A 23,417-nucleotide genomic window follows, 5' to 3' on the forward strand; every position below is an offset into this window, starting at 1 on the left:
AAATGTTTGTTGAATATTTTTTCAGATTTTAGTGTAACTGAAACACTTTCGTAATACAGAAATAGCTTTAAATATTAGTTGCGTTATTTGTGCATTTAAAGTTTAGATATTCAAAAAAATCATAAATTTTAGATTGATACTTTCAACGATTAGCTAAGGGTGCTTAGTACTTGTTAGCGCAAAACTATGCACTGTGCCATTCGCATTCTCTGTACGTGGGAGAATTGAACGTTTAGTAAGGTAATCAAATTTACTGCTGACACTGGGGAGCGTGCTTACGAGATTCAAATGACCAAATGTACTAGACAAACCATACTAGTTTTGAAAATCTTATTAAATTGTTTTGAATATTTCATAACATACAAAACAAATAATTTCTTGACGTTTTTAAGATAATTAATTAAAACATGTCTTTAATTTCTCTTGAAAAATTCATTGTAGAAGTACTAACTTTACTAATTTACCATTAAAAATAAAGAAGCAAAGTAACCCGAATTACGGAAAGCAAGATCTTTCTGCGGCATTGTCGTCCATGGTCGTTGGCGGTTTCCGTGCCACTGCATTGGTTGCGTTATTAAGGTAAAATTTCTAGTGAAAATTGAAATTAAATCCGAGACGAAGCGGGTTATTTATTTTACTCAGTTATTGGCAGTATATGGCTTCAATGATGCACGTTTCAGCCTGTATGGTCTTTCCTGATAGTTCAAGAAAGTTGAAGTGATATGATATGTAAACTGAACTTGGATTTTTGTTTCTTTTGTTATTTGATTACACTGGGGAACACTCATTTTGTTGCATTTAAAAAAAGACCTTTCTATAGTCAATTTGAGTGTGTTGATTTCAAATCTGAAGTCGGGTTTTGTCTGCAAGCTACAGATTTTATGCAATTTGACATTTTTATTTGAAAGACCTAAATCCCGCACTAAATCATTCAGTTCAGCCTGGGGAAGAGGCTTGGGGTCGGGAAAGGTTCAGTGTCTGAAGAACAGTTCTCCGATTGTGTACACTTTTCTGACAATTCACTGTCACAACTGTCTTGTTCGCTTGTATCATGTCCAATGTCTTTATCGTCCAATGAAGGCAAGCCTTTGAAAACTGGAACAGGAACTTCTTCAGAGTGCGGAGTAGGCCGAATAGCTGAGAAAATGTTCCGATACGTAATCTTATGTCGGTTTTTCTTCCCAACACCCGTTGTGTTTACCATGCAGAAATAACAGTCAGTTACATGGTTGGTGGGTTCGCGCCAAATCATTGGAACACCAAAAGACAGACCATTGCGTTTTCCTTTGGTCTAGTCTTGAAGCATTTCCTCACAATTGTGGCACACAACATGAGGAGCCCATTACTTGTCTTGAACACCAAGATGAACTTCAAAATATGCCTTGCAGGCACGCTTGACGAACGAGGATATGTTACGTCTCTGACGATTGAGTGTGTAGCATCCACATATGTAGCAGAAGGCATCAGGCTTGTTTCTGCAATGATATCTATTTTTGGAAGCCATGTTTGATCTGAAACAAAAGAAGAATGATCAAAATATTAGAAACTATCTATATATATGGACGTGAAAATGCTTATACATGGTTTACGCAAGTTCACATTTGTACAATTTCATTAACCTCAAATTGCATACAAACTAGAGCTTGTAGAGAAAAACTAATTTCAGATTTGAAATCAGCGCCTAAAACTCCTTCAGAATCAGTTAAAATATCCAATGCAACTCAAAGTTACTGAAAAAGTGTTCCCCAGTGTTATTAGTATTATTTCAGGAAAGTTTTCCACTCTCAGTTCTGTCCTAGGTTTATTCAGTTTTTACGTATTATCGATACATTTCATCAAACTGAAAAATCGGAGAGCAACTTATTTTTCCTGCAACTGTGAAACGTGTGTTCTTTCAAATTAGGGGTTTATATATAAGATACGAAGCTTCTGGTTATTTGCACAGTAAGCTGAGTCGATAATTGTAAAGTGTAATGTAGACTTTTCTGCAAGTGTCGAAGGTGCATGTAATAAATAAACTATTACAATTGTTTTCTAAGAAACGTGAAGTCTAATGTTATCAGGGTAATATCAAACCGTGGCTTTAGTAAAACGTGTTCTTATTTCGCAGTATTATCTAGAGCACTAATAATACTTTAGTGTTTCTATTATTAATGTTAACAATGCTAGAGTTCTAATTTAAAATTCTAGGCTTGATAGATCACAGATAGTTGTAACTTTTAGGTCATTATAAATGTTGTAATTCTAGTAAGTTACCTGTTTTCTCAAAAAGGGAGAAAAAATTATTATTATACTTTTGTTCTTTCTAAAAATTAATAATTGTAAAATGATTTTAATAATACCCATTGGGTATGTTTTTAAGTTTTTAAATTTTAAGCAGAACTTACTGTTGCTCCTTGAGCTAACCTGGTTATTATTGCAATAGTGTTATGTTGTGAGTGTTACTTATGTTGTGCAAAAAGTTAATTGGTACCTGGAGAGAAGCAATAGAAAACTCCTTGACATATTGAGTAATTTTATTTCACATTATAAGTCTGAAATATTATTAGTTAAGAGGTAAATAACTCTCCTCCACAATATTGCAATGTGCATTTCTTTAATTTTTATTTTCTGTCTTTTTAACTATCACTTAAAATTTTTAAAATCCAAAACACAACATCTAAAAACAAAACCAATAACCCAAACACTTTTCTAAAGTAAACTTTCTACAGCAAGGGTCCATTTTCTGACTTGTGATGAAGAAACTGCATTTGTCAGAATTTCATAGTGTTTAAGGACAACAAAGAGTTTTATTGGTCCACTAAGATTATCCAATCCTCTGTACTTTTAATCAACAACAAAAAATGTTTAAAACTAAAAAATGAGCACTTGCTTATCTTAACCATTGGTATATTTATTTAATGCCCCTTACTAGTACAGCAGTATGTTTACGGATTTACAATGCTAAAATCAGGGGTTCAATTCCCCTCAGTGGGCTGAGCAGATAGCCTGATGTGGCTTTGCTATAGGAAAACACACAAACCAGGGGCATAGATCCTGGGGGGGATACATCCCCCCTTCATTTTAGGTGGGGGGTATGGTACATACAATCATCGCCCCCTACAGTTTGGTTTGTTGAATTGTTTTATTGCATCATAGGCCTACAAACTGTGTGTTTGTTCTTGTGATTCTCGTGTTCTTACCAATTGAATTACATAATTAGGCCTAGATGTAGGTTTTTTCAGTAGCTGAAATGTACATCTTTAATATAGGCGTGCTTCTAAGCTTTTCGACCTACGCGATAGTTCGTAAGTATCAGTCAGTAGGTCTAAGTATACATGCAAATATCATGGCAACAAGATTACTCTGTAACTGCAAGTTTACAGCTTTCAGGTTTACATAATTGGAGATTACCAATTTGCAAATAGAACAGTCCACGTAAGTGGTTGCAAAAATCATCCCCCCCATCGGGTGTAAAAAATCTACGCCCCTGACACAAACGCACACATTTATTTAATGTAGAGCATTCTAAAAGTAGTTTTAAAAGTAGTACAAGTATTTTTATGATAATAACATTAAGTATCGGAGTAAATGAAGGTCTCTATTGGTTAGCTAAGAATAAGAAAGCATGATAGCACAAAATCATACTTAGTGTTAATGTCTATAGACATTTACTTTGGTCATGTATGTGGATGTCTGATAAAAATTTGAATGAAATGCTGAACATTACTTATATTTTATAATTTAGATCTAACTTTAAATGTTTACTCTTAGTCTTTTCTTCTTGGTAGTTTTTAAAACAAAGTCTGGCACTTGTAAAAGTCTAATATTGTTAAATATTTTGATTTAATTCAGTTAACAGTTATTGTAAACTAGTAGTGGATGTATCAGTTAATTAGAATTATTAGAAGTTTATATCTTCAAGTTTGATATATTAACATGTTTGTTTTTATTTTCTGCTTGGAATAAAAGTAACCAGGACAACGCCTCCATGTTGGAATTTTGATCAAATAAAGATTCTGACTTTACTGCACATTTTTGGAACAGAAAGTGGTCAAGAAGTCAAACATGGTAAGAATTTCTGATATTTATGTAGTATTTTCATTTATAGAATTAAGTTTCCCTATTTTACTTGTATTTTTATTTTTATACTTTGAATGTATGGAAAAAGTATCATGTTAATAATATAGCTGTTTAAGTGCTCTCTTAACTTTAATATATTTTACTGTTTTATGAATGCACTTAATAAGTGTATTATGTTTTTGTGTTATTTAGTTACATAGTATTTTAACAATAATTCTTTAGGATTATTACTTATAAAGAAAAAACACAGACTAAATCCTCAACAGTAAAATGACCATACCAGGAAATGAATACACATTCAGATTTTCAGATTCCGTCCTTTCCTTAAGAAAAATCCTAAATGATCGATAATGAAAGTAATAAATATGAATTTAAAAGATACATTTTTACTTACGTTATTGCTGTTACAGATATTTCTCTCACAAATTTTTTTTTCAAGCAACATTTTGTTGGCCATGGTTTGTCATAAAATTCTGAGAAAATGTCATTCTTGCTCACCGTTTAGTTACTTTAAATAAGTGCTTCTCAACTAAATGTTGGCTGTGAATAGAAGCTGCCATTTTCATTCAACTATTTATTTTAGCAGGTGAAATATCATATCCTCATTAACCTGTGTGCTAGTGACATCATGTCATCTTAAAGTATTGAACATGTACAGCAGTATAAAAAGTGACAAATTATAGACAGAATGAAAACCAGGTCATTTAAAATTATCAAATGATTTAACAGGACAGCAAGACAACATTACAAAAATGTGAACATCTGATAACCCTACTCAACAGTGACATGTGCAAACCAGATTAGCTTTAGGTGGCATTATTTTTGAGCATCCATAAGTAGGTAAATTTGTCACATTTACATATTAGAGGTTTCAAAGTAAACTTCAAAACTCTCTCTTAATAACATAAAGTTTCTGTTACATTTGTATAATTTTGGTTGTTTGTGTGTGGACCAGGGGCGTAGATTTTTTACACCCGATGGGGGGGGGGGATGATTTTTGCAACCACTTATGTGGACTGTTCAATTTGCAAATTGGTAATCTCTGATTACGTGAACCTGAAAGCTGTAAACATGCAGTCAGAGAGTAATCTTGTTGCCACGATACTTGCATGTATACTTAGGCCTACTGACTGATACTTACGAACTATCACTTAGATCGAAAAGCTTAGAAGCACGCCTATATTACAGATGTACGTTTCGGCTACTAAAAAAGCCTACATCTAGGTCTAATTATGTAATTTGATTGGTAAGAAAATGAGAATCACAAGAACAAACACACAATTGTATACCTGTGATACAATAAAGCAATTCAACAGACCAAACTGTAGGGGGGGATGATTGTATACCATACCCTCCACACACACACACACACACACACACACACCCAGGATCTATGCCCCTGGTGTGGACTAAGGTTTAATAACTCGTGCTGTACGTTTGTCTTTTTTGGGACATGATTAAGCTAACACATTACATACCATATAGGCTTACTACAATTAGGTTGTGTTATGATGTGACAGGTACAAATGTATGTGAGCTATTGAAAGTTGTTTTTAGTTGCAGTTTATGCTGTTATTTAGTCGACAAGGAAAGTTGCGTCTTCAGAAATGGTATGTAGCACACCCTGATAAACAGAAAAAGAAGATTACCAGAGAGTTAATAGCTATAGTATTGGCAAGAAAACCAAAGATGTGTTCTTTCTTAGAATGGAAGGACTTAAAGATTGTCTATAAGAGGTATGGTATTAATTTAGTAAAATTAAGTGGTTATATCCCTATTACTTAGACATACAAGGTAAACATTAACAACAAATATCACTGTGGGTGATTGTGTAATCAATCATTATTAGGCCGCATCCTCTTATTCATTAATTCCATATAAGAATTCACACCATCACACTCACTTTTAAAGCACAAAAGTTTGTGTGTCTGTCTGTTTGTCCTTTATTTAACTACTCATAGGTTGCTGGGCCAATCTCAAACAAACCTTGTGGGGTGATAGTTTGATACAAAAGACGTGTTAATGAGGGATTCATAATCTCCTCTTCCATCATTATTTGATGTTATTGAACATTTATCATCTTTGATGTAAGTTAAGATTAGTTGTGTTTGTAGACAGTGCCACATTTTTAGAGCAAACAAAAAAAACAACAAAATCTTTGTGAAATTTCTCTCCTCCAGTGGGACAGCAATAACTCTTCAAATTTACTATACTAAATTCTGTGTTTGATTCTCCTAGGTAATCGCAACAAATAGCTTAGTGTGGCTTTGTTATAATTAGACACACACACACACACACACATTATATTTACATACACACATGTAACACAACATTTACATGATGAAGGGGAAAATACACAAAACTTCTTGTGTGTGTATATATCAGAGTGTACTAGCACTGTCTGTAGAAGAATACAGTAAAAACATATTGCTGACAATATTGCAATAATACATAAACTCTGAATCTTGTACTACAACAGCCACCATAATGCTGATATGAAGAGCTATTTCTTGAGCTCTACCCACTTTCTACTTTTACCTGTGACCTCACAACTTCATCCTGCAAGACACTTCTGTGGCCAATTAATTATTAATGAGAAACACTGTGAAAGGAAATTAAGAGTTATGTGTTGAAATTGGGTAGCAGAAGGCACCCCTTACTGTTATTACTACATAGGCTCTTACTTCTTCATATAAAGTCACCCTGACCATCTCTCAAAGTATACCATGTTTTAAGCATATACTTAGCGAGTTCTTTTAATGTAAAATAATGAATCTATGTAAATATAATAGTGCTTTCTGTTGTATGTCCAAATCACTACTTCACATGGTGTGGCTGGATCTTCAACAAAATTATATGAAGATTCATTAGGTCAATGCAGGATAGACAAATTTTTAGTTTTACAGTTATTATGGTGGTTTTTGTGTTTACCACTACTTCACCCTCTTTAGATGGATTTTCTCCAAATTTGTTGAAGAGATCAATTGGATACACAAAGAAATATATATGCATATTTTTATTTTAAATTTTGCATTTTTTTATTTTTATGTAATACTACTTCACCCACTGTTGATGGATCTTATCCAAATTCGACATGAAGGTTCAAGTTCTTCTGCTAACTTGCAGTTTCACATTTTATATTTTGCAGTTTTTATGAGCATTTTTGAATATTTTTACAGTTAGATACAAGGGATGCAACTTTTTATGTCCAAAGATAACCTTTCATTAATTGTGAATTTACATAATTTTCATCCACTGGATGGGTACTCCTGCTAGTACTGTAATGTTATATTGTGTTAAAAAGAAAAAAAAAGTGAAAGTTAAAATTTTTTGCATTATTTATTATAGCATTCATCACTTTTTTTTGTAGTTCATGACCCAGACAAAAGATGAATACCTCAGCTTGAAACATATAGTTTGATTATAGGATAGTTGAAAGTACCAACTGTATTTAACTGATAATTTCCATGAGCCATGGCACTAATCAGTTGAGCTGAACTACCTTGAATTTAATCAAATATGCTAATCAGAAACCATAATTGCAAAATTTTGTTTAACTTGATTGTTAAAATAATTAAAGTCCTTAATAAGTGGTTACATTAATTTTGATTAATCAGTTATTTTACTTGGTGCTAAGTGATGTAATTGATGTTTATAAATTATTGAATTAATAATCCAGCTCTGTGTTAGTGAGGAAGTGTAACTATTTTAGCAATATGTTTCTGGTGTTAATAAGCACAGTTTCTTGCTTACTACAATTTGGGTACTTGTTGCATGTCTCTTTGTGGATGGTTATGATACTCATAGTTGCTCCATATTCCTTTGTTTTCTAATGCTATTAATTAAAAGGAATATTCCTTCTTGGTTACTCTAAATTCCCAATTCTGATGCATTTTTATTATCTGAATGTATGACCGTTTTGCAACAGAAAGAGGTATTATGTATCGTTCCTAAAAGTAGTCAGTTTTGGGAAGTGTCATACTACCTATAAAATGGCAAACAATGTCAGAACATAGTTTTGATACATTCCATTTTAACAGAAATGTATATTGGCTGTGGTGTAATGTGGCTTCTTGATTTGTATATTTAAATTTGTTATAAAATATTCTCTACTCTCTGTAAGAAGAATTTTTTTATGTTAGTAACTAGCAGTACAAATAAGTGTTTAAAAGAAGAATATATTGGAGAAATTAAAACTTACTGAATGTTTTGTTTTATTAACAGGTATGCAAGTTTGTACTTCTGTTGTGCCATAGATCAAAACGATAATGAACTTCTAACTTTGGAAATTATACATCGTTATGTTGAATTGTTGGATAAATACTTTGGAAGTGTAAGTACATTTTTATGTATTATGTGTGATATTATCTGTAAGTATCCATTGTATCATATGCAAGTTTTATCATAGGAATTTTGTAACAGTTTTATTTTGTGCTTTTATCATTATGAAATATTATTCCATTATTTGTGTCAGTTATATTTGTGCATGAAGTTATAATTCATCAAGAAATGAAAAACTACTCATGGTTTTCTGCTTAACTATTGAGACATCAACGTTCATCTATTTGTCAAGGTATGCAAGTTCCTTAACAATCTTTTTCTGCTCTTTTAAGATACAACTTTGAATGATCAGTGAAGTTAATTAACATGTGAGATAGTCCACTATGATAAGTAATTAAACTTAGAAACTTAATTGTAGTTTAAAAAATGCATTATTTTATGCAACATTTACTTAACATAGATATATTTTGAACCATTCACCACAAATATGACATCTGTATTTTCAAGTCCTCTTGACAACAATTTTTGTATACTTATATCCAACATTTGAAGATATTTTTATTGATTTGTTTTGAGGTACTCAAAAAAACAAATACTTGTTGTAATAAGTACTGATTAAAAGATGTTCATCTGCTACTGAATGATGTAAATCTTGCTTTGAGAATTCAAATTTTCCCATGAAATTGTTTCCTTATAACAAAGTAGAAAAAAAACATTTATTGGCCACTAAATATCACCAGAAGTATTCATGTCACTAATCAGTCATAGCAAAAATTTTAAAGTTGCAGGTCTGACAATGCATCAAGGATATTTTTAGTTGCTGTATAATTGTTGTAAAATTAAATTTGAATTTTGAAACATCTGAAATATGTAAATATAGTTTCAAGTGAATCTACAAATTTAGTGATGAATCAGTAATAATGAGCTACTTTATGCAGTTACCTACTGTTAGATGGTGATTCCTAACTTTGGAAGATCTTGTATGTGCAAGGTCCTTCTCCATATATGAAATACACAAGATACAATTATATCTGCATGTACTAATTTCATTCTTTATGGGCACTGCTCTTACAAAAATTCTATATCCTGTATATGTAAATCAATTAAAGAAAAGATTGTTTCTTTGCTGTTAATAATAAGAAATCAAGAAGCCAAAGATCCTCACCCTGAAGACTCCACATAATACAAGTAATGGTTGTGGCATTGCTGTGGGACACACATCAACCTGGTTACCTTAAAGAGATATCAAAAGTGACAAGGCTATAAAAATTCCTTAAAGAGATACCTTACCTTAAAGAGATATCAAAAGTGACAAGGCTATAAAAATTCCAACACAAGATTAAGGAATTTTTATGGGTTATGAAAGACAAGATGGGTTAAAATGTTTTAAAATGTATGTGGGGAATTTTTGAGATCAAAGATGGAATGTGTGTCTACTGCCAAGACATTTGTGACAAATGGCAAGAATTACCAATATGGTGAACTTGGTAAGTAGAAACATGTATTCTTATGAAATGACATATGGCTGCTGCCAAGAAGATGTAATGCACAAACACAAATTGATTTGGAATAAAATGTTTGCAATCTGTAGTTGGTTAATTTGTTAAGAAAATTGAACAATTTTAAGGTATACAATATGATAAATAATGGCATAAATTAAATTAAAGAAACTTGTATCTGAACTTTAGAATGTCTATAGCTTTAAATTTAGGAACTTTGAGAGGAGGTGAAACATTATGATGTTTAACTTGGTGAAAAAATTCCCCCAAAAAAAAAAAAACTATAGAGGATTCTGATATTTTGATATCATGTAAGATGTTTTTTGTTTTTTTTCCATTTGGGTTAGAATGTCTCTCTGAAGGCTCTGCATGTATTGGGTTCCCAATGGTGACAAAAAATCCTCAATTTGATACATTTAATTAAAAAGCTATGGCAGAATTTTCTGGGCAAATGCACTAGGACAACCTTCTGTGATTACATGTCCAGATATTTTTGGCAGGATAGGTTATATACCTTACTCATTGTTTTTTACTTTTAAATTTATATTCAATCTGCAATTTTATTTTAGCAGTAATAAATGGTCTGTTACTCCAAGCCAACTACATTGTTAATGATACAGTTATTTTGCAGGTTTGTGAATTGGACATCATTTTCAACTTTGAGAAAGCCTATTTTATTCTGGATGAGCTGCTTCTAGGAGGTGAAATACAAGAAACTAGTAAAAAGAATGTTTTGAAAGCAATTGCTGCCCAGGATCTCTTACAAGAGGTTAGAACTTTATATTAATTTTATAGTCATTTGAAGACTCCTTGGCTTTAACCAAAATTGAAACACACACACACACACACATTATTACAAGATACACAACATAAAGTGAAACACAGTTGTTATTTCTTGTTTTTTCCTTTTTACAAGTAATTAATTTGTTTAATACATAAAAAAATAATAGTTTTACGAACAAAGTCAGACAATGCACCCTTATTGTTTATGTTTTGGTGGACTAGAACTGATTTCTTTTTAAATCATAAACTGTTATAACAGAACTAAAAGTTTGCTCTTAAACACAGTTTTTGGTTAGTACTTTTTTATGAGTTTATCAGCCTTTTCTCAAGTATGTAATTATACAAAAGAAAAAAAACAGTTAATCTTTAATTTGTATACAGAAATAGTAAAGAAATCACCAGATATGTGCAAAAAAGTAAAATATTATTAAAACAATTATTTTTTTTACAATGTATAGAAAATATTCATGATAAAACCAGTAATGTATTTTAATACCTTGAAATAAAACTTAACACAATAACACAGTGTGTGGGGTAATTTTTGTATGCCTACATACATAATTGTTTTTGGAATCATTCAAGCCTCAGAAGTTAATGTCTTTGTTTGAAGTGTTTATAACTTATGTTTTGATTCTTACAGGATGATGCAGTTGAAATAGCATTGAAAGAACTGGGGCTTGTGTGACAGATCAACTATCTTCAAGAACCATTGGGTGTGGCTGAATGGGTTTCTTCTAAAAACTCCTGTATTATAGCATAGCTAGATATGTCTATAATTAGAAAGTGAGACCAAAGATATCTTAGCAATATTAAAAAAAACCAAAAAAACTTGAATTTTGTGCCTACCTGGGGTCAGTTTAAAATCATGTATCAGATATTTCTTATTTATTTAATTATTATTAAGTGCCAAAAGTTAAGTGTTCAAATATTTATTGTTTGCACAGTTTTTATCACAGTTTCAAATCTTTTCTATTTATTCACTGGTACTTAACAAAAAAGAGATGATAATTTTCAGTTTACTTAGTATTTGTTGTATGTATTGACATAAGACATTCAAATTGCCATAATGTATGAGTTTTGTTTTTTTTTAAGTTATTTTAGTCTTTTATATGAAATTTTGATGTACCAGCACTTGAGGATTTTACTTACAAATCACTGTTGCAAGTTGACATCCATAATATTACACCCTTTATTTATGCATCATAAAGACCCTCATTTATTTTGTTTATGTAAAATGCCCCTAATAGAGTGAAAAAGGAAGGTACTATAAGAAATAAGGGGACACCTGCTATGTAATATCTAGAAGGTTGCACATATCATGCTTTTCTTTTGGTGAGTGTTTTTTTTTCTTTCAGATGTTAAACAACTTACAATCATCATTAAAAGTAAAGAACTATCACATTAACATCACAGTCTAATTATGAACAACACAACAACTGAAGTGATGAATAACAACATATTTATTATGCTCACCAAATTGTTCTATAAGTAAAACACAAATCCAACTGAGAATTACCTGTAAATCAGTTAATTGGATGAAACATTTTTTTTCCACGTGAAAGACCTCATTCTAATCCCACTTTGTTTATGGATTATGTATTCATATATATACGTATGGCTTCAATACTACCTACATTGGCAAAAACCAAGTTGACATTTAACTGTACACATCCTTGAGCACATGGGTATTTCTGTAGAACTGGTCACCATTTAACAGTTTCCTGCACCTCTTCTCTTCACAAATACAGTCAAACTGATGGACACAAAATCTCCTCAACTGACTTTAAAATTTAAGTCACAGGCCATGCAGTTTTTGAATTGTACTAATTCATATGTGTGTGTCTACTTTATTTCTAAGTTTCACTCACTGGCTTTTGTTATTCTCCTTTGCATACAGTTGTTTACTGTGGTCTATAGTCTTTAGTTTAACATTCAAGTGATTAATTCATTTGGGATTAATTTAGTAATTTTCTGAAGGTGGAATGTATATATTTTAAAATGCCTAATAAATGTTGTTTTTATCACTTTTATATTTGCCCACTGGTGACTGAGCAGTACATTGGAGGGCTTATACATCAAAAATTTGGGTTTTGATCCCTACATTTGGCAGAGAAAAGGTAGCCCATTATTTATATTTTGTGTTTAACAATACAGAAACATCTCTGACTGTATTGTTCATTATAAAAAAAACATATGTTTTCCACATCATGAACTGATGGGCATGTTTGTGCTTTGTTTTCAGATTGTAAAAGTGTTTGCTGTTACCAAAATCTGTTAAATATCTATTCATCCAATTTCAATTGTACAATGTGTATTTTGTAAATACAGGACACCTTTTTCTCAGTAAATGTTTTCACTTTGAAGATATATAGAATAACAATTGTATTGGAGAAGTTGTTATTAATGTATTTAAGGTGAGTAATTTTCTGTTAGTTTCATTACTATGTACATAGGTTGTGTGGATTTGCCTACACAATTAGGTATTTGATCTGAAACAAACAATCTGATGTTATATATATGTATATATGTAAACCTAGTATTTCTTTTTGAAATTAATAAAAAAAGGAGACTTACATATTCGCAAATTGTTTTAAAATATATGAAGAAGTTATTTCAGTAAACATTCTTTGAAAAATCATTGTTTTGTTGTAAACTTTCTGTGCTAATAGAACTGCTTTTAAATACCAAAGCAGAAAACTTCTCATTTTTTTTCTCATAAGTTATGGTTAATGTACAATTAAAGAGACAAATTTAACATCAAGAAGAAAGATACATTGTAATACAAGAATTGTAAGTACTTGATATAAACTTCTGTTAAAGTTTAATCTTCTCGTAACTTACAGATGCACTTCAGTTGGGGAGAATTTTGAAATCCTGTATTATGGTGTATCATAATGTCACAAATTCTGTTTTTTCCCTTTATGTGTATTATATTTCTTTCATATTTAATGAAATGACTTTTTTGTACTATTAATACTAAAGTTATACAACATTCTGATAGTGAATATTGTAGCTTCTGGTTCCAATATTTTTTGCCACATTTCTCATATGTATTCTATTATTGCATGCTTTAATTTTTTCTCTGCTCTTTAATGCTTATTACACTTCATTATATCAGGCATTTGGAAATGAATATTGTTATTTTAAATAACAAAAATTGAATATAAAGACAAGTAGCAGGCTTGTATATTTTCAGTTTTGATAATTAAAGGACTTCTATGTGTCTTCCATCATTTGCCATAATTAATCTAATCCTGCACTGAAATTCTGAGAAAGCATTTTCCAACACAGCAGTGGGGATGGGTAATATAACATCAGAAATCAGATGTGTCATTTCTTCAAGGTCTTTTGGTTTCTTATGGTAGACTTTTGTTTTCAAAAAAGCCCCAGAGATGAAAACCTAAAAGGGTTAAATTGGAAGAATGAGCAGGCCATTTGGTAGGTCTGTCTCTTCCAATCTAATGGTCTGCAAAAGTATGGTTTAAAAACACTAACAATTTGAGCAAAGTGGGGTGGTGCTCCATCTTGTTGGAAATAGCCCTTTGTAACAAGCCAAGAGCTTCTCAGAGTTGTGGAATAAAGAGCTCTTGTAGCATATGTTGCTACATATTTCCAGTAACAATTTATTCATCAAAGAAACGAGAACAGAACAAAAATTAATATAACAAAACAGAATGTACAACCCTACTACTTATGTGTATATATTTTTGTTTATTCTCAAATAAAAAAAATTCCAATTTATTTTTGATATATTAATTTTTGGACACCCTCTGTTAGTACGTCTCATAATATGTCTGTTTCCATTTGTCTTTTAGGTTCTGTTGTAGTTTCTTGTGTTCTGTAACTACCACCATATTACTTGCACATTGTATTGCTGCTGGTCATTACTTTTATATTTCATATTGTTTTTCATGAATTCTCTGAATTATGCATGGTTTATTGTACACTTTAATCTGTTATTTATTCTTTTTTAATAGGTACTTTAGTGAAAAATAATTTTCAAAACAAATATGCCCATAATTTGTTTTAGTTTCCAAGTTGTTATTTTTTAAATAATGGGATACCAAATTAAAAGATTTATAAATTACAGTGTTTAAAATATAGTCTAGATAATAGATTCTTAGTGTAATAGCATACTTTATTTGATAGTAAATTTCTCTTTAGGAAAAAGTTGTGACCTCATTTTTTGTTAATTTTCATGAAATTACCGTATTATATGAAGTCAATGGGAAATTTCGGTGCTCAGTATAAGTGTCATTCTGTTGTTTCTGTTGTACAATACAGAATTGTGGCAATTGAATTAGTAATATATATTGTAACATTTATTTGTACATGTACTACTTTTTGTTACTTTTAAAATCAAACATATAGTCATTTTTTCAGTGTTTTTTTTAATGGGTATTGTGCTACAAATTGATTTAACTGTGAGGCTTTTTCCTTTGCAGTTGCATTCACTTACAAGTAAATTTTGATTCACAATGGATGTTATGTTTTCTTTTTTACTATTTCAATTCCAGATGTTTATAGATAATTTGCCAAGTTTTACACACACCACTGTACACAGTATTAGTTCTGACAAAAAGGTACTTTCATACTTGTTTTTGACCATTAACAGTAAGTGGCAGTTATGTGTTAAAAAATAGTTGTTAAAAAGTACTTGTAATTTTGTTCTGTCTAATTAATGTGGCTTATTTCTATCTTAGAAAACTCTTAACATAATATAACATTATGTTTTGGGACAATAAGAGACTTATTGATCCACACAGCCTGTCCTATCCTCTAAATTAACCTGAAACTATTAAATAAAAACATAATAAGAATGAAAACCTTAAACCTAGCCTTTATCATTCAAACAATTATCAAGCTTGTTCATAAACTCTCAACTTTACTGGCTTCACAACATTCAAAGGCCAACCAACCACCCTGTTAAAAGTATTAAACTGTTCTAACTGAAGATAAATGACTCCTAACTTGCCAACATTTATACTTGTGTCTCCTGTCAATTCCCTTAACAATCTCAAACACCTCAATCAGAGCCCTTTTTCCTCTTCTTTAAAAAAAAAAAAGAATTTTAAAGATTTTAACCTCTCCACCCCAGGCATCATTCTAGTAAACATCCTCTGAACCTTTTCCAACAATTCAGTACCTTTCCTCAAGTAAGGAACCCAAAACTGAACACTATGCTACAAATGTGGCTTAACCAGTAACCTATACAATGAAATTATAACCTCTTTAGACTTTTATTCAGTGTATCTGTAGATACAATCTGAAATCTTATTTGGCCTACCACTAGCAACAGCATACAGCCTGGATGGCTTAAAATACTGATCAACCACTACACTAGGATTCTTTCATAGCATTGTTAAGGTTATTCTCACCAAAATTGTGCTGATAATTCAAATTATAATGACTCTCATACATTATTTCACATTTATTATAATTAAAACCCATCTGCCATTTATTTGTTCAACTCACTAATTCATTTAAATCTTTTGTAAAATAACAGTATCATCCTCGCAGCCAGCGACACTGTAGATCTTATTATCATCAGTAAATTTAAGGCCATCTATTCCTTTATGCAATTTATGTAAAACAAAAAAGAGCAAAGGTCCTGAGACTGAGCCCTGAGGTATCCCAGTTGTGATATTAATCCAGCTTGACTGAACTCCTTTTATAACAACCCTCTGGTTTCATCCATTTAGCCACTTTTCCATCCATGTAGCTAATTCACTCTCCCACACACACATCTATAGCAATAAATTGTTTACAAACCTCTTATGTGGCATTTTGTCCAAAGTTTTCTGAAGATCTAGTTACATTAAATCTAAACCATTAACTTTATCTACATAAGCAGAAATATTAAAAAAAAAAGTTAAAAGATTTATAAGGGAAGTGAAATCATGTTGACTATCCAGTAAAATTCTGAAATCTGTTAAATGACTTTGCAAAGCATCTTTTATCAGACATTCCAAAACTCTTCTGACAACTAATGTAAGACATATACCTAGAGCAACTTTTATCATCTCCCATTGGAATAAGGATTAATATTAGCCAACTTCCAATCATCTAACATTTACTTACTATTCAAGGACTTAGAAAAGTAGTACAAAGTGGCTGACATATCCTTTTCTTAACTTCATTCAAAACCCTTGTGGCAGTATTATCTGGCCCAGAAGTGTTATCATTCTTTAAACATCCCAAGTTTTTCTTAACAAGCTCAAAATTAACATGATCATCTTGTCCAGCCATGTTTCCATCTATTAACTGTTCAAGGTGAAGAATGTTGCTTAAATCTTTATTATTATAACATGAAGAAAAGCCAGAATTTATATAATTCAACCATCTCGTAATCATTGTATGTGTCTTTATCACATTCAAAGGTCATACCCCCATGCTAGCATTTTGTTTACCCTTAATATATTGAGAAATTCTTACTCTTCATTTTTATTATTTCAGTAACATTTTTTTTCACAAATCCTTTTTGATATTCTAATTTTTTGTTTGACCGGCTTCCATGATATTGTATAATCAAATTCTATAATCCTATCAAATCAGTCAATTGAAATTTGTTTTTCTTTCATATAATTCATTATACCTTATGTGAGGGAACCAAGATGTTTACTTGCAGCTACCCTTTTCTTTCTCTAAGGAATATATTTGTCTTGAATATTTAAAAAGTTATGTTTAAATGTTTTTCATATTGGATTAGTATCTCAGAATAACTTAACTGCCCAATTCACAACAGATAATTATTGTTGCATCCCTTTAAAATTTGCTTATTTTGAAATATGTAATAAAAATATCATTATTCCTGATCTCTCTGTGCAGTTAATTATTAAACCTCATAGAGCAATGATCATTTGCATCCAGATTTTCCCCAATTTACACTTTCTCAAAAATTTCTGTATTGCAAGTTTACAATAAATCTAAAATACTATTGTTTCAAGCAGGTTTCTTGATCAATTAGTAAAGAAAACCATGTTGATCAGTTTCCAAAAATCTTTTACCCTCATGGTTTAACTCTAACATTTCCCAGTTTGTATGCCTGAGGTTAAAAACACCCATAATTATGACCTTGTTAACAGTTGAAATCTTAATCTCACTGTAAAGTTTCTCATTTATTTCATCAGTAGCATTTGGTGGTCAGTAAAGAATCCCCAGTAAAACTTTTCTCTTTTTTAACTATTTATTTATGTAATTTTCATTGTCTTTATTTTTTACCCTTGTCTTTATTATCTGGATTCCCTTTCCATACATCATTAGTCCCTATGTATACAACCAAAACTGCATCATTGCTAGTTCTTTTTATTATATCTCCTGCTCAGTCAGTTATTTTCTACACCCATGCCCTTTAGTAGCATAATCTAATTTTTCAACCTATTTATTTTACAGACTACCCTATTCACATGCCTTGTTAAAGAATCAACCTATAAGTATAACATCCTTAAGTTAATTATTCATATCATTCTCTAACCATTGTGTTTACTTTCTTTCCAGTAGTTCCTCATCTGTACAAGCCAAAGGCTGAAATCTGTTGCTGAATGGAGCATGCTTATTACAACTAAGCCCATTACTTTTAGTTCTAATAGTACTGTTTCTAACTTCCTAAAAGTCATTGTTAGCTGATATATACTTTGCATGTGAAAGCTTAAGCTCCTCTTGAAATCCTGCTGCCATTTCCCAGTCTACACATCCTTTTGTGTATTGCTTCTACTTTAATTAGGATAGCCTCAAACCTGCAAACTCTATAAACAAATTTAAGATTTTCTCTACTAGCTTTCTTAAAAGTACGTATCAGCTCATATATCTCAATAAAATCCACTCATTACACCCATCATACCTGAGAAACTGTGAATGCTTAACTCCCACACCATTCTCAACAGTTTTATTTGTAGCCAAGGAATAACAGGTATATTCTGTACCATTGAACTTTCTCAATGTTTTTTGTAGGTTCATGCATGATTTTAAATATTTTTCCATTTTTTATTTGTGTTAGATATTATGGAATTTTTGGAACATAGTAGAACAAATATTCTTTATTCATTGATTTGATGTGGTTGTGCTCTTTAACCAGGTGTTGCTTAATTAAATCTAATGCGAAACTGGCTTGTCTACATAATTATTAAGAATTAATGTATTTTGACTGTACATTTCTTCATAATTTAGTAAGTGAAGCATATTTCTGTAAAACAGTAGCTGTTATTAAGATGCATGCCATAGATGTAGTGGGGGAAGGGGGTTGCTATCCAACGTTTAAATTTCAGAAAACTATTTATGTCACAAATCATTAAGTATCTTGCTTATTTCACTCTGCTATGCAAATGTTTTTTTCTGTTTGTGATATGACAAAAATAGTTGAAATGTTTATTTAGTTTCCAGGTAACATGGTTATTTGTACTGATATATGCATATGCCAAGTAATTTATAAGAATGAAGATTCTTTTATATAATAAGCCTAAACTGCTATAAAGACAGATGTTCTGTAAACTTAAAAGTAACTGATGTCACTTTCTTGTTGAGAATACTAATTTAGTCTTCGTTATAAATGTAGTGAATTTCAGAATTATGTGAACCATATGTTATACAAAGTGAAATGACTGAGGTTAGTTCTTTATTGTTACGTTTTTGTACTGTTTAGTAAACAGAAGTGTGTTTGTAGATAGGAGGTATTATATTTTAAAGTACATGATATATAAAACCAAGAACTTCCAAAAATTTACATGTGATTATGCCTAGGACTTAACTCCCTGTATATTGGTAGTTTTTGGTGATAGCATTGATCATCACTCAAGAATGGGTGTAGTTGTAAAGTATGTTTAAAAATACTAATATATTTGTGTCATCCAATAGGTGTATAGGATGTTTCACTGAACTTATATTTGCAAGTAATTTGATAAAAGATAAATAACTCATACCTTCCCGCACCTATGACTTGTTTCATCACACAAGTTTTCTTCGAGTCTTTGTTTTTCTACAGATGCTTAGTTGTTGATGATGTACAATGTAACAGTCAATATAGGGCTGCAAGTTTTTCACCTGAACTCTTGTCATATGGAATCTTTAGTACAAATCATATAATTCAGTAAATAGAGTTTATTCCATCAATCCAAAGCAACATCTAGTAGAATACAGGCTAAGAAACAACTAATATTGTTTAGGATAATTTTAAAGTTGTTTTTCTTTAAAAACCCTGGTAAGATATAACTGTGAATAAGTACATTTTGATGTATGTTTTGGTTTCAGATAAACATTTCTATGTGTGTGTGTGTGTGTGTAGTTACATTTTGTGTTCTATTCAATTGTTTTTGGACAGTACAGTAGTTAATACTGATCTTTGAAAGTTTCCATGAGATTGAATAAAGTAATTGTATTTCAAGTCAATGCATATACACACAGATACATTTTTGCAGTCATTTATAGGCATTATTTTTATGGGAACAATTATTTTACACTTTTGTTTAGTTTTAAATTTGGTTTTCCTGATTTAAATGTTACTTTTAAGACATGAAATGATTGTATCAGTAAGCATATGTCATTAAAGAATGATCTTGTGATGAATGGCTAATATATTGTGTTCACACATTTGTTAATGCTGAAAGTCTCTGTGCTTACAACAAAACAATTTCTATTTGAGGTGACAAAAAACTAAGTAAGGTATCTATTTGTAGGAAAATTAATTTTTTGGATAATTATTTTTATTCAATAACATTTTTGCCATGTTTTTTGAAATGTGTAGCCAATTGGTGTTTAGAACAATGACAATGTATTTTAAAATTATATATTAAAGTCATAATTTATTTAATCACTAGGTAGCAAATTATGCCATAGCACTATTGTTTGTGTTGGATATTTACATTTAATTTGGTGTTATTTTGATATTGGATAGGTACCAAATTAGCATTTACTACTTTATCCAATCATTACATTCTGCACAACATTACAACAGAATATGACAAAATTTTCTAATGTGCAATGTTTTCTTTTATTTTCAAAATTATATCTTAATATTATTTGGACAGTATAAAGCAGTGCCATTCAGGTCATTATTCTTCCACCAAACACCAATTTTCATTTATGTATCCAACAAATACTTGAAATAATTCATCTAGTAGCATACAACAGAGCATCAGACAAACTATTTCACATATTTATAATTTAGCAGGAAAAATAATTTTCTTAAAAGTAAATCTTACACTAAACATCCAAACCTTAAATATATTGCCTATAATAGTCAAGTTTTCCCTTCTAGCTTTTATTCATAACACCCAAGAAGACAGACCATTGTTCTGTCAAAATATGCCAGTAAACTTCTTTATGCTTATAAATCATTGTTTGCCAAACTGTTATTATAGTAGCATTATGTGCTTCCTAACTCAGGTAACACAGACATTAATGAAATGTTCTCACTAAATGCTTAAAAATCATCTCCAAGCTAACACAAGTGATGAGGTTCTTCATACCATCTAAGATGAATCATTACACACACTATGAAATGTTTAAATTAATGCTTCAGGATGTACTGAAATGATTTAAGATAAAAATGTTTATGTAGAATTATATGTGACGCCAGTGGGAATTAATTGCAACGGTATTACAAAATAACAGATGTAAGAGTGATGACGGATTATATAAATAAATAAAGTTAATAAAGAGAATTTTAAATGCAGTTGAATTACTAAAATTATTACTGATAATATAACAATGTTTAGATACAGCTATTGAAATTAAGATTAGATAAAATTAAAGAAGTTATAGTAGATGAATGAGAAGCAACCTTTCAGTTATAGTGTTTTATACATTTCAGTTTAAAATTAACTTTCTTGTGTGTTCTCTCTGTATGTATTTAAGAGTGAAAACTTCAAACCAATGATAGCAAAATCTTTGTTCATGTGTCCATTTTCATTGAAACATCATTCTGTAAAATAGCCAGTGACTTTCTTGATGTGATATATACATACTTTTGTCCTGTCACCAAGTTTGCTGCCTTTGTGTTTGTCTATGTTTTTTCATATTACACAGAAACCAGACAGTAATCTGTAGAAGTGAACAATTTATGGCATATTTATGTACTTTTATGGTCTGTAATAGGTGAGGAATTATGTAGTCATGTACCTGTTATAGATTTACAGTGCTAACATCCAGGGTTTGATTTATTGTGGTGGACAAAGTGCGTATATCTAATATTGTAGTTTTGCACTAAAACAAATGTAGATTTGGTACAGCTCAGAGGTTATCATGCTGGACCGTGGATCTAAGGTTCTATAAATTTTCATCCTGTTACCTCAAGAAGAAAATTGTGCCCCACACTGTGGAGTTACAAGTTCTTTGTAAATGTGGTGGTTAAATCACAGTATTTAATAAGGTGGCCCACGAGTTTACAGTATGTAGTGCTTAGTATGTGTGTCTGACACTGTTGTTCCTATAAACAACATTTCCTCTTCTTATTTCAAATTAGGGACAGTTAATGTATTGAGTAGCTTTGTGTAAAATTCAACAAATGACATCCTGTGCTAAGCAGTGTAGTTGTAGTTGTATGTTAATGCCTGTGTCTTTTGAGTTATTTTGGTAACTGACAGATGGCATACAGTGTTTAGAATGTTACAGGATTTAGGAGCTCCAAAATATTCACATGCTCCCCTTCCCAATATTTTAAGTTATATTTTAAACACCAAAAGCTAGAAAAAGTGTCATAAAATTTGTCAACTGCAGATGATTTGTTTCCAGATTCCTCTTAATTTGTCCTTTTCAGAATTGAAATCAAGCATATAGAGAAATAGTATTTCATATTTGTCTTTTGATCCCAAATGCACTGAAGTTTTGGATCTGATATTGATAAATTAAATTGAATATTAAATAAAAAGAAAATCTTCAGTTTGCCAGCTTTTTATAAAAACTCTTAGACCTGTTAGTATCTAATAGTTCATCACCTTTGCACATTAATTTTTAAAGTAATATATTCACAAGGCCTGACCTTTATTGTATGGATACTCACTGACAGTAGGGATGTTGTGGATTACCTTTTGTGGCTGCAGGGCCTTATTATCTAGGCAACAACATATATTTAAAGCATTGAGAACTTATCACCTCCACCACCAAACAGTGATAAGTGTTTTAAATGTAAATCTCATTCTACAGACAAACACATCATTAAACCAATTTGCTGGTATTTTTGAGGATCCCTCAATCTCAACTCTGTGATAAAATGGGTGTGACACCTATCAGTTGAACCCTTAAACCAAATTATTCTTCCACTTTAGCAAATGTATGCACATCTGACACTGTGGGTGGAAAGACAGAGTTGTTTATAGGAGTTGGTATCAAATTGACATATCAGTAGATGATCTTCTATCTGTAGATACATATGATTCTTTGATTTCTGTAAACAACATTCATTATTACCAATGAATGAACTTTTGTACTCAGTAAAATTAATTTTGCTGCTGAATATGCTTTCAAAATCAATATGCAGCCCAACTATTCTGGTTTAAACACTCATTTTCACTGTCAGTAAATCATGGAGCTTGGATGGCAAGATCAGCTAGGAACATTGTTGAACCGTTTTTGTTAATAGATTTTCTTTTAAAACTAATATACTTTTGTTAGAACCAGTATTGCTTCACATATCCCTTGATTGCATATTACATAATGATACCTCCCTGAAGCCAACCTTTTCCTTATGGTTATCTGCTTACAATGTACACAAAATTGCTATCTAAAAGGAATAAATAATTGGATTAGAGTGGTAATTGTTTGTAAGACATCATTGGCAGTTTGGATCCAAGATTGCACAAT

The 23,417-nt window shown here is 31.0% G+C and overlaps 1 protein-coding gene across 7 annotated transcripts; it reads left to right on the plus strand.

Annotated features, from left to right (window-relative positions):
- The first annotated feature begins 1,727 nt into the window (after positions 1–1,727).
- On the plus strand, positions 1,728–21,267 carry LOC143245461 (AP-1 complex subunit sigma-2-like). 7 transcript variants are annotated; one of them, XR_013025633.1, is made up of 8 exons: positions 1,933–2,064; positions 3,952–4,050; positions 5,620–5,798; positions 8,287–8,395; positions 10,474–10,611; positions 11,266–11,408; positions 12,681–12,742; positions 18,123–21,267. XR_013025633.1 is itself a non-coding variant. In XM_076491836.1 (6 exons), the coding sequence occupies exons 2-6, from the start codon at positions 4,048–4,050 to the stop codon at positions 11,308–11,310; spliced, it is 474 nt and encodes a 157-aa protein (XP_076347951.1). In that variant the 5' UTR covers positions 1,728–2,000; positions 3,952–4,047; the 3' UTR covers positions 11,311–15,105. The 7 variants fall into 7 exon arrangements, 4 of the variants coding, with proteins under 4 accessions (XP_076347951.1, XP_076347947.1, XP_076347940.1 ...); XR_013025631.1 differs by having other exon boundaries at positions 11,266–12,742; XR_013025632.1 differs by lacking the exon at positions 18,123–21,267 and having other exon boundaries at positions 12,681–15,105.
- The last annotated feature ends 2,150 nt before the right edge of the window (positions 21,268–23,417 follow it).

The sequence above is a fragment of the Tachypleus tridentatus genome, chromosome 1 (genome assembly GCF_004210375.1).
Source record: "Tachypleus tridentatus isolate NWPU-2018 chromosome 1, ASM421037v1, whole genome shotgun sequence".
Classification (NCBI taxonomy): Eukaryota; Metazoa; Arthropoda; class Merostomata; order Xiphosura; family Limulidae; genus Tachypleus; species Tachypleus tridentatus.